The sequence below is a fragment of the Mustelus asterias genome, chromosome 27 (genome assembly GCF_964213995.1).
Source record: "Mustelus asterias chromosome 27, sMusAst1.hap1.1, whole genome shotgun sequence".
Classification (NCBI taxonomy): Eukaryota; Metazoa; Chordata; class Chondrichthyes; order Carcharhiniformes; family Triakidae; genus Mustelus; species Mustelus asterias.
The window spans coordinates 26,264,500-26,278,541 of record NC_135827.1 but is presented as its reverse complement, the minus strand read 5'-3'; the positions used below and the strand labels follow the sequence as shown (position 1 = coordinate 26,278,541).

At 39.7% G+C, this 14,042-nt stretch overlaps 1 protein-coding gene across 9 annotated transcripts in view; it reads left to right on the top strand.

The window, feature by feature from the left end:
- The window catches only part of LOC144479878 (uncharacterized), a 111,551-nt gene that overhangs the window by 59,333 nt on the left and 38,176 nt on the right, over nucleotides 1–14,042 (top strand). For 7 of the 9 annotated variants that reach the window (XM_078198910.1, XM_078198918.1, XM_078198912.1 and 4 more), the window contains 6 exons: nucleotides 4,142–4,263; nucleotides 7,436–7,562; nucleotides 9,220–9,345; nucleotides 10,928–11,029; nucleotides 11,378–11,464; nucleotides 12,939–13,006. In XM_078198910.1, the coding sequence (XP_078055036.1) occupies nucleotides 4,142–4,263; nucleotides 7,436–7,562; nucleotides 9,220–9,345; nucleotides 10,928–11,029; nucleotides 11,378–11,464; nucleotides 12,939–13,006 (632 nt within the window). The remainder of the gene's footprint in view (nucleotides 1–4,141; nucleotides 4,264–7,435; nucleotides 7,563–9,219; nucleotides 9,346–10,927; nucleotides 11,030–11,377; nucleotides 11,465–12,938; nucleotides 13,007–14,042) is intronic. The other 2 variants (XM_078198915.1, XM_078198917.1) reach the window with 1 other exon arrangement.

Sequence of the window (14,042 nt, the reverse complement as noted above, 5' to 3'; positions counted from 1 at the left end):
AAAGGTCCCAGATTTGATTCCTGGTATGTTCTATCTTTGCATTATTCATGTGTATTGAAGTTAGGTGAGGAAAGAATTCAGGTTTGCTGCAATATCCTTCACAGTTTAAAGGCCACTTGGGTGTGGTACCACAGTCTTCGAGAGATAGGAAGAATATTGACCTTCCCAAAAAATCCATTAAGATTGTCCCTGATGTACTGACAAGCATGGACCTGATAAATGATGACCCTTCAACAAAATAAAAATCAAGAAACGGGGCTATTCTGATGACTTAACAGATTTTAAGCAATTGTTAGCACACGTGCAGACCGGGAAGGTTAGCTTGCATGTGCTATATTAGGTGACATTAACTTTTGTTTTTTAACATAGAACATACAGCACCCAAATAGGCCATTCAGCTCAGCTGGTCCATATCGGCGTTCATGTTCCTAAGGAGCCTCCTTGTATTCCTCTTCATGTAATCCTATCAGCATAACCATCTATTCCTTTCCCCCTGATGTGTTTATCTAGCTTCCTCTTAAATGCACTGTTATTTTTCTCTTTGTGGTACTGGAACTTCCTTCCTAATAGCACCATGGGTTACCAGTACAACATGGACTGCAGCAGTTCAAAAAGGCTCTATGTTCAAAAAGGTTCTAAGTGAGCATTCTACTTAAACAAAGGCACAATTCTAGTAACCACCAACTGGAAGCAAGAGCTCAAATGGATTTTTCTACCCATCCCTAAACCAGAGGTGCTGAAGCCAATTTTAGTGCCTCACCTTTGTCTCAGCTATTAGCAGGAGGCCCAGCAAATACCAGTGTGAATCTGCCTTCTGAAAGGTATTTGGGGATGGACAATAAATGCTGGCCTAGCCAGCAATACCCACAACCATGAATGACTAAATAAAGAAAACACTTCTCCTGAATTGTGATTCTTGGCTGATTGATAGATGTCAGCAGGGCGTTGGAGATAAAACTGGAATGGAAATTGGCCTCCGCATACCTGGATTTGGGCGGGACAATCAACACGATTCCCTTTTCTGATCATTATCCAAATACTACAAACGGAATTGTTTGGGCATATTGAGACTGGGTATGGTTGGGTTCAGCTGTGATGTTGCATGATGAAACTTATATATGACAAATATAGGTGTGGGTGAGATGTTGTAGAATGTACAGAGTGAGGAAAAGAAAACCAAGAGTATAAGTTTAAATCTTATGTCTTGCATCTATTTTTGAAATGTGAATGTTGATTAACTCCTCCAAAGGTGGGATAAACACACAAACTGATCTTATTTCAGTGCTTGTTTTAACTTGATGTTCTTTGATTAACCCTTTGATTAACTGCCAAAAATTAAGTAAACCAAAAGTAAATGCACGATAAAGCTCAGGACAATAAATCTGGATATCAGTATCGCTCTCTTCTGACTCTTTCAACAATATGCTGAACAATCCTCCCTGTGGCCTTCAATAGGTTAAGTACATGTTGCCGTAGCAGCTTAAAGAAGCATTCATGATGGATCTGCATCAGAAAATGACCTTAGATTGTGCACTATAATGAAAAATAACAAAATATGTTATAGACCCGGCTGAGACCATAATACGAGAGACACAGTTACAATGCTTTATAATGCCACAGTTTTTGATATCACATGCTATCTCCTCGAGCTGAATAATGTGTACATTTGTGATCTCCTGGACTAGCAGTTGCCTAAAGGGGTCAGAGAGGAATGTTCTCCCCCTCCTCCCTTGGCCTAGATATTTAATCATTTTAACCTCTTAAGGAGATTATATGGTTCTGGGTGGTGTATGTATGTCTCTCTTTCTGTTTATCATTTTCACAGATTCATATTAGTCTTTGCTGTCAACTGAGGCAGAGGTCAGGCACTAAAATTGGTTTGAGTACCCCCGGTTTAGGGATGGGTAGAAATATCAATTTGAGATCTTGCTTCTAGTGACAGATTACTAGAATTGTACCCCATGTTTAAATAGCCTACTGATGCTCACTGTCAAACTCAGAAACAAGTGACTACTTGAACAGTATTCCAGAGAGTGACTGGCAGCAATTGTCACAGCAACATGTCAATGTCTGCATAGGGGAATAGGAACAGCAAAAATTGGTGAGAAAAAAAATCTGCTGAGAGCAGTGCAGGCCAAAGTTATATTTCTGATTCTTTGGGGAAGGTAGAGAGCTGATTAAAAAGGAACAAAGCAAAATTCCATCTGAACTATTTAAAATTCAGTCTACTTATCGCAGCTACATAGCAGCTGGTGTGAAGTGGAATTAATGTAACATTGCTTTCTGAAAATTATAATGAGCCACTTGCCCAAATGCATTTCAGGTTATTTAAACCCTGGATTGTATTGTACATTTTAAATTGATGTAAAGATAAAACCTCTTCACTTTAAGACTGTAATTGGTTTCTAAATGCTACAATCTGTCCCTAATCGTTATTATATTGTGCAATAATTTACATCGCACTGCTCTCTATGACCTGTCCATCGCTTGCGTCACTTTTGTGATTACATTGATTACAGCATTGTAGACTGCTGAGTAAAAATTAGATCTCGTATGAAGAATGATCCAGAATTGCAAATGATCTTGCATGATCTTCAAACATTTGAATGTATCTTGCCCTATTGGCAACAAAGTCTACTTGCCATCAGCTAACTTCACTTAAGTTAACTTTACAGGTGGCTGTCTGATGGCCATGAACAGTGCTGATTTGTCACGCTGTCAAGCTCTCAGCGTTGATTTTGTCAGACAATCCTAGCAAATCAAGTGGTTTGCATTTCAAGAAAAGGGGAAAATAGTCACCTGATGAAGTTCCACCTTCCTATCTAGATCTCAGTATCAGCTGGCATGGATACTGTAATGTTTTATCCAAATGAGGACACCTTCAACTAATGCAGCAATCTCTCAATACTCCACTGAAGTTTCAGTTTAGATTGTGTGCTCAGGTCTGACTCGGAGGCAAGAGAAACAACAGAGTTGTTTATATTTGCATTTTTTATGAGGAGTTATTAGATACTGTTACAGGCTAGAGATTGTCCCATAGAATCCCTACAGTACAGAAGGAGGCCATTCAGCCCATCGAGTCTGCACCGACCACAATCCCACCCAGGCCCTACCCCCACATATTTACCCGCTAATCCCTCTAACCTACACATCTCAGGACTCTAAGGGGCAATTTTTAACCTGGCCAATCAACCTAACCTGCACATCTTTGGACTGTGGGAGGAAACCGGAGCACCCGGAGGAAACCCATGCAGACACCAGGAGAATGTGCAAACTCCACACAGACAGTGACCCAAGCCGGGAATCGAACCCAGGTCCCTGGAGCTGTAAAGCAGCAGTGCTAACCACTGTGCTACCGTGCCGCCCAGTGAATTTCTACATTGTGGTAAATAATTGTTGTAGGAGTAATTACATTGCCTCAATTTGTAAGAACATATTTTTAAATTTAACAATAAAGGAACTCTTTAACACTTTTAAAATTGGAAAATCATACAGCAACCAGATTTTTTTTAATTTAAAAAAAAGTTTATTTATTAGTGTCACAAGTTGTCTTACATTAACTCTGCAATGAAGCTACTGTGAAAATCTCCTAATCGCCACCCTCTGGCGCCTATTCGGGTACACTGAGGGAGAATTTAGCATAGCCAGTGCATCTAACCAACACACCTTTCACACTGGGAGTAAACCGGAGCACCCAGACGAAACCCACACGGTCACGGGGAGAACGTGCAGACTCCGTACAGTGACGCAAGATGGGAATCGAACCTGGGTTCCTAGGCATTGTGAGGCAGCAGTGCTAACCACTGTGCCACCATGTTGAGAAGTAATGCGACTGAATTTTTGGTCAACTGAACGAATTGTAGTTTGACAGATGGCTCCTACTATAGTTATGTCTCATTTCCATTATTAATTCCTGGAAGAAAGGATGAGTCATGCCAGCCATGAAAAGAACCACAGTCTGAATTGTTGCATGGTCAGACAGATGGAGTTCATTAATTAATTTAAAATGTTGGTCCAAAATATATTAAAATTCTTCAAGGACATTGCAGTTAATATATAGCTATCCAACATTAAAGCATATCATATGAAATTGAAGAGGAGACTTGTGAAACTTATTCCCTTCATTCCGTTGTCTTTATAGGATATTTTGGAGGCTGAGCAACACTTCACGAAAATTCTTGAAGAGTTCAAGGAAGAAGATTCTAGTCACTTCAACTGTCTCTCGTATTATGGTCTCAGTCGAGTCTACCTCAAATGGAATAGGTAATCCAGTTATGATTGTTTTCATTGTGAAAATAATCATTATAGCTAGTGCTTTTAATTTATTCAATTTTGAACATAAAGGTGCCCATGTTGAGCAGTAAACATAATTTTCTTAGGTTTTTCCATATTCATATGGATAGCAAATATCCTAATAAGACAGGTTTTTCATCATTACCCGAATAAAATAAGAAATAGAAGCAGGGCCAGGCCATTTGAGCCTTCTCTCTGCCATCCTGTGATATCATGGTTGATATCTACTTCAACATCACTTTCCTGCACTATCCCCATAAAGCTTGATATTTTTAGCATGTAGAAACCAATTAATCTCAGTCTTTTACATGCTCAAGATTGAACCTCCACAGTTCTTGGGAACAGAGAATTCCTTAGATCCATCACCCATTGAGTGAAGAAATTCCTCCTCAGTTCTAAACAACCCTGCCCCTTATTCTGAGATTGTATTCCTGAGATCTAGACACCCCAGCCATGGGAAACACTCTTCCTGCATCTACCCTGTTGAGCCATGTTAGAATTATGTATGTTTGAATGAGATCTAACCTCCCAATATAGTCCCAATCTAATCAATAGCTCCTCATAGGACAATCTCTTCAACCCAGGAATTAATTTTGTGAACCTTGTAGAAAACCACATGATATTATACTGTAACCCTGACAGATCAGGTAAATCAGCGTAGACATGACAATAGCATTTGGGACTCTGCTTTTTCTGAATTTCATCAATTTCTCAGTCGGCTGTGGTGGGGAGCACAGCTGCATGCTGAGAGATGGCTGAGAATGTATTCAAAGTTATAACACAATATTGGCAACAACAAAGATAGGGTAGAGCTCATTAGATATGTTCTGTTAAGTTTTATATGGAATTACCATGTATCATGTTCTTTCAAAATATATAAAAAGCTTATGATTAGAATTATGCATAATTTTGTCACTGGCAAAACTGGCATTTATTTTCAGTCCCTAGTTATTGTTAGAAGCTGGTAGTGAACTACCATCTGCAGTTCGTGTTAAAAATGCTTCCATACGGCTGGTAGTTCCAGGACATTTTAACATAATGATGATGTCAAAATGATGGAATATGATCGAAAAGTAGCTTGGCTATGATAAAGTTCCCAAGAACCTACTGTTAGTGGATTCTGCAGGTTTTGAAGGCACTGCTGGAGAAACCTTGGTGAGTTGCTGCCATGCATCCTTTATGGTAGCCATGATGTGGAGATGCCGGCGTTGGACTGGGGTAAACACAGTAAGAGTTTTAACAACAGGTTAAAGTCCAACAGGTTTATTTGGTAGCAAATGCCATTAGCTTTCGGAGCCCTGCTCCTTCGTCAGATGGAGTGGATATCTGACGAAGGAGCAGGGCTCCGAAAGCTAATGGCATTTGCTACCAAATAAACCTGTTGGACTTTAACCTGGTGTTGTTAAAACTCTTACCATGCATCCTCGAGCCAGAGCACTTTGCAGTCATGTTACACCAGCAAAGAAGGGATAAATGTTTAGGCTAGTGGATGAGGTACCAGTTAAGCAAATCGTTTGGTCTCAGAAGCTGTTGAGGTTCTTGAATGTTGCTGCAGGCATCTAAGCAAGTGGAGAATTTATGAGGCCGTACCTGGAAGGTGGTAGAAAGGCTTTGAGGAGTGTGGCATGTTGTTGTGATTAAGAATAGAATCATGGAGTTTTAGGAAGAAGGGAAATGTTAAGCAGCTGCTTCAGTAGAGGTAATTTTATATAGCCCCTGTTGATGGTTTTGAATCAAAATATTAGAGAACAGAGAAGGTAACAAAGGGTTAAGGTCATAAATAAGTTGAAATGAGATTGAAAATCAGTTCTCAGCTCATTTTCTGATTCAAATAATTTGTGATTTATGTTACCTTGAAATGCATTTATTGTCTATTTGTAGTTTAATGTGAGGATATCTTGTCTTTGCAGAGAAGTGTTAGTCAAGCCACAAATTGATGGGATATTTGTAATATACTACAGATCTTTAAAGACAGATGTACATGATTAGTATTTTTGAGTTTTTGTCATTCTTTTCCATTTTAATATTGGATGAGTTTGAGCTTTTCTAAGAACCAGACTATTTTTATGTAATACAACCTCTTCAAAAGTTGACTTTAGGGGTGAATAATATAACTTCATGGGAACCAAGTACAGTTGGAGACATTGTGAATAAATTATGTGCTGAGCCTCAAACGTTTAAAGGGTCAGATCTGTGATGTTACTGAGCATCAGGATCTGTTGATAGAATGGTATAAATCAGCACTCCAATTTTTCACCACAAAGAGCATTAAAAAATGAGGTGAAGTTTGATGTCAGCAGCATACATGTGGAACTTGATGTTGTGTTTTCAAATTATGTCTCTGAGAACACGTTGATGGGAAATAGGAGACCACCAAGGAGGTAGGGAGATTCCAGAGTAACTGAGCTGAAATGGGAAGAGAAGTCATTGCGGCTGATTCTCTGTCTGTGATTTTGGCAGTAGAAGGTGAGAGATGGACCTTGCATAAAGGTAGCAGGAGGTGGTAATAGAATGCACATGAGGAAGAATCTTACCTTTGGATCAAGCACCATCTGCTCACTTGTGCTGAAGCACAACTGCACTAATTAACTGTCCACAGTCAGTAAGAGATCCTTAACCATCTATTGGCCTTCATAAATCATATGAATACTTGTCACTGTACGTTGAGGATGATAAAAACCACAGGATTGCCAACGTTTCTGTCTAGCAGAAATCCATTGTAAAATGTGTGATCTTCTGTGAATAAATACTAAAATGAACTACCCAGTTCCTCATATAAAGACAGCTTCTGTTTTATTTTCAGATGCATAGTATAGTCAATTTTACAGTTTATTCTTCATTCTGATGAACAGAAAAAGTGATAAAGGCATCACTTACTTAGCTTCAGATTTTGTGATGATGGGATAGGATTTCCTCTTCAGTGGCTGCTGAGGTTTACCAATCTACTGAATCAGTACAATGAATTTGAAAAACTGAAGAACTAAATTACTGCCTGATTCTGCCATTTCTGGTTGGCAGATTTCTCTGGTGGATATGACTAAAACACCAATCATAATTAACATATCAACACCAATCATAATTAAGAATTATCCAAAAGTACAAGTAGGGAAAAAAGATAATTTTCATTTTTTTCTCTTTCTAGATATAAAGAAGCTAGGACAACTTTAGAGAAGTCTCTTACACTGGTTGAGAGTAATTTAGTCCCAGGACTCCGAACTTGGCCGGGCACAGATACAGTAATTGAAGAAACTCGGGATGGAATACTGAAAGTAAGGAAATAAAATAGTGCATTTTCCATTTAATTTGAAGGTGATTGTTTGATACAAATCCAACCACTAGCCCCTTCTGTTATGAAACTAAACTGACTGTATATGTGATGATAGTGTGTTATTGATATAAAAATGTATATTCTTTTTGTCTTTAAGCAGTATAGTTAAAAATTCAGCTTTATGGATCAGGTAATCTTAACCCGTGAATCAAATTTAAAAACAAACTGCAATGAAAGGCCCTGTGAATAAATATTTATTTCATAAAATGGATACCAAGTCAAAGATGTAGGCTTTGAAACAGGTGATCAAAAACTTGACTGAATAAGTAAGTTTTGAGTAGATTCTTAAAGGTTCAAGAGTGGATGATTTCCTGGAGCCAAGACAGCTGAAGGCGGGACTGCTAATACTGGGGCAAATAGTAGGAGGGGCTCTGAGGCCAAAAACTGAGATGAAACGAACAGTGTGTTCAGGAAATGGTGTGAGATAGGAGGAAGTTACAGAGATAGGGAGGGGCAAGATCATGAAGATGTGAGGATAAAAGATTTAAATTTGAGGCATTAGGAAACTGGAAATTGATGTATGTTCGGAAGATGGGGTGATTGTTGATTAATCAGAATTGGCAAGGTAACGAAGCTCCAAATTTAGTGTAAGATGAGTAAACCAATGAAATTAAGAGCTCTGTGCACAAAAGTGGAGGAGACAACTGCTTGTCAATGCAAATAATGCAGTAGAATATGAAAGTAGATAATCTACATGTTCCTCTTGTATTTACATTTAGAGTCATGCAGTGCAGAAAGGGCCCTTTGGCCCATCAAGTTTGCGCTGACATGTGGGATACTCTGTCAATTACATTGTTAGGGATGTAAGCAGAGGTCACTGGATAGTGACCAAGACTGCAGTGAGCCAGAAACCAATCATAACATCTCTGCCATCACTCCTGACATAATTTCTGGTTCAAATCTTGTTTAGTGATATTTCAAAACATTTGGAACAAAATATTATGGATTGGAGTGAAAGCCAATGCAGGTGGGGAGGTAGTGGTAATGCAAGTGGACTAGTAATCCAGAGAGACCCAGGTTAATGCTGTGGGGACAGGGTTTCGAATCCCCCACTGCAACTGATGAAATTTAAATTCAATTAATTAATAAAATCTGCAATTTGAAAGCTCACCCAGTAATGGTAATCACCTGGGTCACTGATATTTGGGAAAGGTCCTTACCTGGTCTGGCCTACATGTGACTTCAGACCCACAACATTGTGGTTGACTCACAACTGCCCTCTGACATGGCCCAGCAAGCTACTCAGTTCAGAGGCAATTAGGGATGGGCAGCAAATGCGGTCTTGCCAGTGTTCACATCCCATAAGAAAATAAACAAAATAAAGTATTAAATTATTTGCCACAACTGGAATAGTTTTGATTATACCTAATATAAGATACTGTTAAAGTATTTGTCTCATGACTATTCTAAATAAGCTGCTGAATACTGAGTTGGCATATTTAAGCACAGGTATTTGCAGTGCTGATGAGTTACACCGACCCTTTGTGTGGGAACTTCCTTCAGAGTTTATTGAATTTTTGGTGTACTTTTAAAGTTCATAATCAAGTTGGTTGGTTTTAATTTTATGTTCTGAATTATTGCACTATGTTTTAATCTAGGAGCTGTTGAAGTCCCTTCTTAAAGAGTGCTTGTGCCCCCCACGGCCCGATGCTGTGTGCCATTATCAGTTCTGTTATACCCACAACAACAAACGTGACATTTATAAATCAGACCCTGACTTTAAGGTAAGATTATTTTACTTATGCACACTTTGCACGTGTATGTAATAAACTTGCACCAGTTGAACTGTCAAAAAAACTGAGCGGTACAATTGGAAACAAAAACAGAAAATGCTCGAAATTCACAGCAAGTTTGGCAGCAATGCAGAGAGAGATAATTTAACATTTCATCGCAATACACTAAGAAATTCTATTCTCTAATCTGTTGTTTCTGGGATATTTTGAGCTGTGTAACACCAGGATGAAATACCAATGTTAGGCCTGCCCCTCATGGGTAGACCTTCAGGTGAATGAGTATATTGAACAACATTGTATTAGGTTTATTCTATTGTAGGATGTTAGTTTGTAATATTGAAATACTAAAGCCTAGAATCACCTTCTCCATTACTTTGTTAAAAAGAGCAATGGACTCAAATATTAACTTAGATTAGTTAATGTTTTTGTAATTGTGATAAATTGAAGTTTTGGCATCTGAAAGCAAATGCTCACAATTGTTTTGAATTAAATCTTCAAGAGAATGGTTTGCAATTCCAGATGAAGTTTTGACACAGTTGCTTCATTCTTCATCTATGTGGTAGAGCAATGTCATTATGCATCGTATGTTCCTTGTTGTGAAGAAAATCCTGAGCCAACTTCAGAAATGGATCTGATAATCTTCAACACTAATCCAAGATTTTCACCTTTTCTCACCTCCGTCTTGACATTTGAAACAGAATACAATAATTTTGGCAAAATGGCAAATTGCATTTTGTTTGCTTGTCACACCTATAGCTTTACTTTTCCTTGGATGTTGCTTGTCCTCGAGTACCCTGTCTTAATCACTATTTTTGACATGAAAGCAGCTCAGGCATGGAGGATATCACAGCTAAATAGTAAATCTTCACCCGATTCCTGAATAAGCACGCTTAACAGGATGGGTCATTGATAATTGCTTGGGTAAAAGCAACCGCAGTTGCTTCATACATGGGATATTCAGGCTCTATCTTTGGCGCTTCCACCTGACTGAGCACACATCAGGGATGGTGTGGTTTTTTTGTCATACTGCACGATGTGTTTATCTTTTGGAGCCATTTGTAGTTTTTTGAGCTTATCAAGGCATCTTGGAATGGAACAGTATTTTTCTACTTTTGGCATCCAGCATTCCTGTCATGTAATATGAGATCAAATCATATGTTAGTTGGAACCTCTGCTACACCACTTCAACAATGAGCCTCAACCTGGCCAGTTAGTATCTCCTGTGTCTGTTTGAGTTATCTATTTCCCACACTGCCTGCCAAAATTACAAATAACTTGCGATGAAACCAAGAGGGGATGAGGTTTGAACAGCTGAACTTGAAGAAGAAGTACTTTTTCAATTTATTGAACCAGGAAACTACAGTTTCTCCCGATCATCATATTTTAACTTGTATACTCTGTTTGTTTCAACATTCTCCATTGCTGTCATGTCTAGATTATTTCTATAATTATTTCTTTAATTAATTAATATTCCAGTTTGTTACTTGAATTATCTTTCTCATACTGTCAGATTAAGTTCAGTTATTTTTCTAAAGGTTGTAGAAGTTAAAGGCTCACCTTTCTGTATCTACAGGGGTTTATTCGAGTGCACTGCAGCTACAACTGTCGTATTGAATACCATTTGTATTGCTGGAAACGCTGCAAAATTAAAGAACTCCAAGATAAAGTAGAAAAAGTTTGTATTATAATATTTATTGTATGCTTTTTGAGGTTATTTGGAAATAATGTTCTGACAAATGTACTAGCAACATATCATGTATTTCATACAGTCTGATTGTTTGTTTAAAACAAAGCTATTCAATTAAATGCAACAGTGATTAGAATTACTTCTGAGTATCTAACAATACCACATCTAACCTGCCAATTTGTTTAACCAGAGTTGCGACAGCAGTAAGACTGACAATGCAGGTTCCTTTAGTTTAAAATATTGAAGATATTTTTATTTCCTGATGTGATGTAATGATTGAATCAGATTCACGTTGCACATTTTTCCACTTTTAAGACTTTTTTTGAACTGTTGCAGGAAATTATGGGTTTAGATTGCCTTACCCCAGACTGCATAGGATGCATCTGGAAAGTGGACATTTTTCAGGACTCGCGGCAAAAGACAGTAAGTCGTATTTTAAGCTTATTTGTCCATAACTCTGGAGCAGTTGTTACTATGAAGTGTGCAGTATGGTTTGAATTTTGACAAATAAAAATAAAAGACTTCCATCAAACCACTTGAAAAGAACACAACAGATGGGTAGATACTTCTGATCATCCTTCTGTACAAAACATTTTATTGTAGCCTTATGGTGGGCTCATTTGTTTAATTGTTATTTGCTCACTCTTATGTGATGGATGGTGGAATTCTGAAATACAGGGCAGAATTTTACGAGAAAAATTCTAAGTGTTCAGCTAGTGTGAAAATCGAAGAGTTGCAGATCCGTATTTTGGGTGAGTTTTTACACCCATTCTTGTGCACACAGTGCATGAAAAAGTGGGCTAGATTGTTTCTAGCTACTACAGGCTGTGGGTGGGGCTTAATTCACCAGCCAGCAGCAGAGGGAGCTATTGTGCACGTGCAGACCTCTGTGTCTGCACATGCACAATTCCAACTGCAGTAGGCTGACAGAGAGAGCACTGTGAGACCTCTGCTGCTGCAGCCAGCTTGAGCCATTCCGCCGCCCCCCCCCCCATTGTGAGGACCTGCGGCCAATCGTGAGCCCTACCCTGCCCGAAATTGTAGCCCCCGCCACCCAGACCAATCGCCACCCACCACCACCAATCGCAGGCAGAACAGCAGCGGGGGTCCCTCCCTCCCCCCACCAACTGCCTGCAGCAGCCCCCCCCCCCCCAGCGGGGCACTCCCTCCACCGATTGCAGGTAGAGTGCACAGCAGCCTCCACCCCCCAGATCGGGCTGCCATGGCCTAGCCCTGCCCCCATAGGCCCCACCCCCTCCGGGCCCTACCCTCGGCAGTGCCAAAGTCCCTGGTGGGCATTCCCTAGGTGCCATGCTGGAGCTGCCCAAGAGGCCCCCCTCCCCTCAATGGCCTCCAGTTCTACCGGCGAGGGCAATACGACTGTTTCCCCTTCATGGGCAGTAGGAGTTTGTAGGAGTTTTCCTCGCTGGAGAGAAACCTCTCCCGGTGAAGCTATAAAGGCAAGTGGGCTCGGATAATTGAGCACTGGGCTCTCTCAACACATGCAAATTCACATTTAAATAAATCATTCAGCCTCTCTCCAGAAATGGGCGAGAGGTTTACCGCACCGGAAATCCAGTAAGATCGTGGGAGCTGAGAAATTGGGCATGATCCTGATTTCTCGGCTCTCGCGCAGTTTTACTGGTGCTCTCTGCCCGCCAATGGGTGAGGCGAACTGGTAAAATTCCACCCAAAGTGTCGTTTCTCTCTGCCTCACCTTATAACGAACTGCTTGGAATTCCCCAACGTTGAGTCTTTTGAACGGAAGTGGAAAACATAACGGCTAACGCTTCTGCGATGGTGACTGGATAAAAACTGTGGAAGTGCCAACTCTGCAAGAAGAATAAACTAAGAGCCATTTTTAAAGCTTCACATTTTGTTTTTGTACCTGTTGCAGATTGAATGTTCAAAATCAAAAGAAAATAAAGTTAGCCAAAATCCAGAAACCAAGCCATCTGCTAGCAGGTAAGTTCAACAACTAACTGGTTTCAGTTCTTCTTATCACTATTTGATTTGATTTATTATTGTCACATGTATTAACATAAAGTGAAAAGTATTGTTTCTTGCGCGCTATACAGACAAAACATACCGTTCATAGAGAAGGAAAGGAGAGAGTGCAGAATGTAGTGTTACAGTCATAGCTAGGGTGTAGAGAAAGATCAACTTAATGCAAGGTAGGTCCATTCAAAAGTCTGATAGCAGCAGGGAAGAAGCTGTTCTTGAGTCGGTTGGTACGTTCTGTGCTTGAAGGTGTCTGTCTATCTGCCTAAATTCTCTGGTCAGAAGGAAGTATGAATGAAAAAAAATAGTTGACCTATGAGGTGTACTGCAGTGTACAATCTACCATATCTATATAATCTTTAAAAAGTATTGCATAATTTCAGTCTGACCTGAAAAGTTAATTTGCAAGATTGCAGATTGTGCGTTCATATCACTTGTCAGTTATCTTCCCTTCACAGAATACATTTTTCTTGACTTAGCAGGAGATGAACAGTGAAATTATTCCTCTCCTGTCATGTTCTGTACAGAAAAACATTCTGGTCCAAGTTCTAAATTATATATTAAAATGTCTGTCCTTCATCGCAATGTTCTGTTTTAAATTATGTTGAAAATTCCTGTCAGACTTTGTCAATGGGAAAGCTCATTACAAATGTGATCTGCCTAAGGGCAGGTCTTCTACTCGTACAAACAAAGAAAATAGGTGCAGGAGTAGGCCATTCAGCCCTTCAAGCCTGCACCACCATTCAATATAATCATGGCTGATCATGCGCTTTCAGTATCCCACTCCCGCTTTCTCTCCATACCCCTTGATCCCTTTAGCCACAAGGGCCGCATCCAGCTCCCGCTTGTACATATCTAACAAACTGGCCTCAACAGTTTTCTGTGGCAGAGAACTCCACAGGTTCACATCTCTCTGAGTGAAGAAGTTCTTCCTCATCTCAGTCCTGAATGGCTTACCCCTTATTCTTAGACTGTGACCCCTAGTTCTGGACTTGCCCAA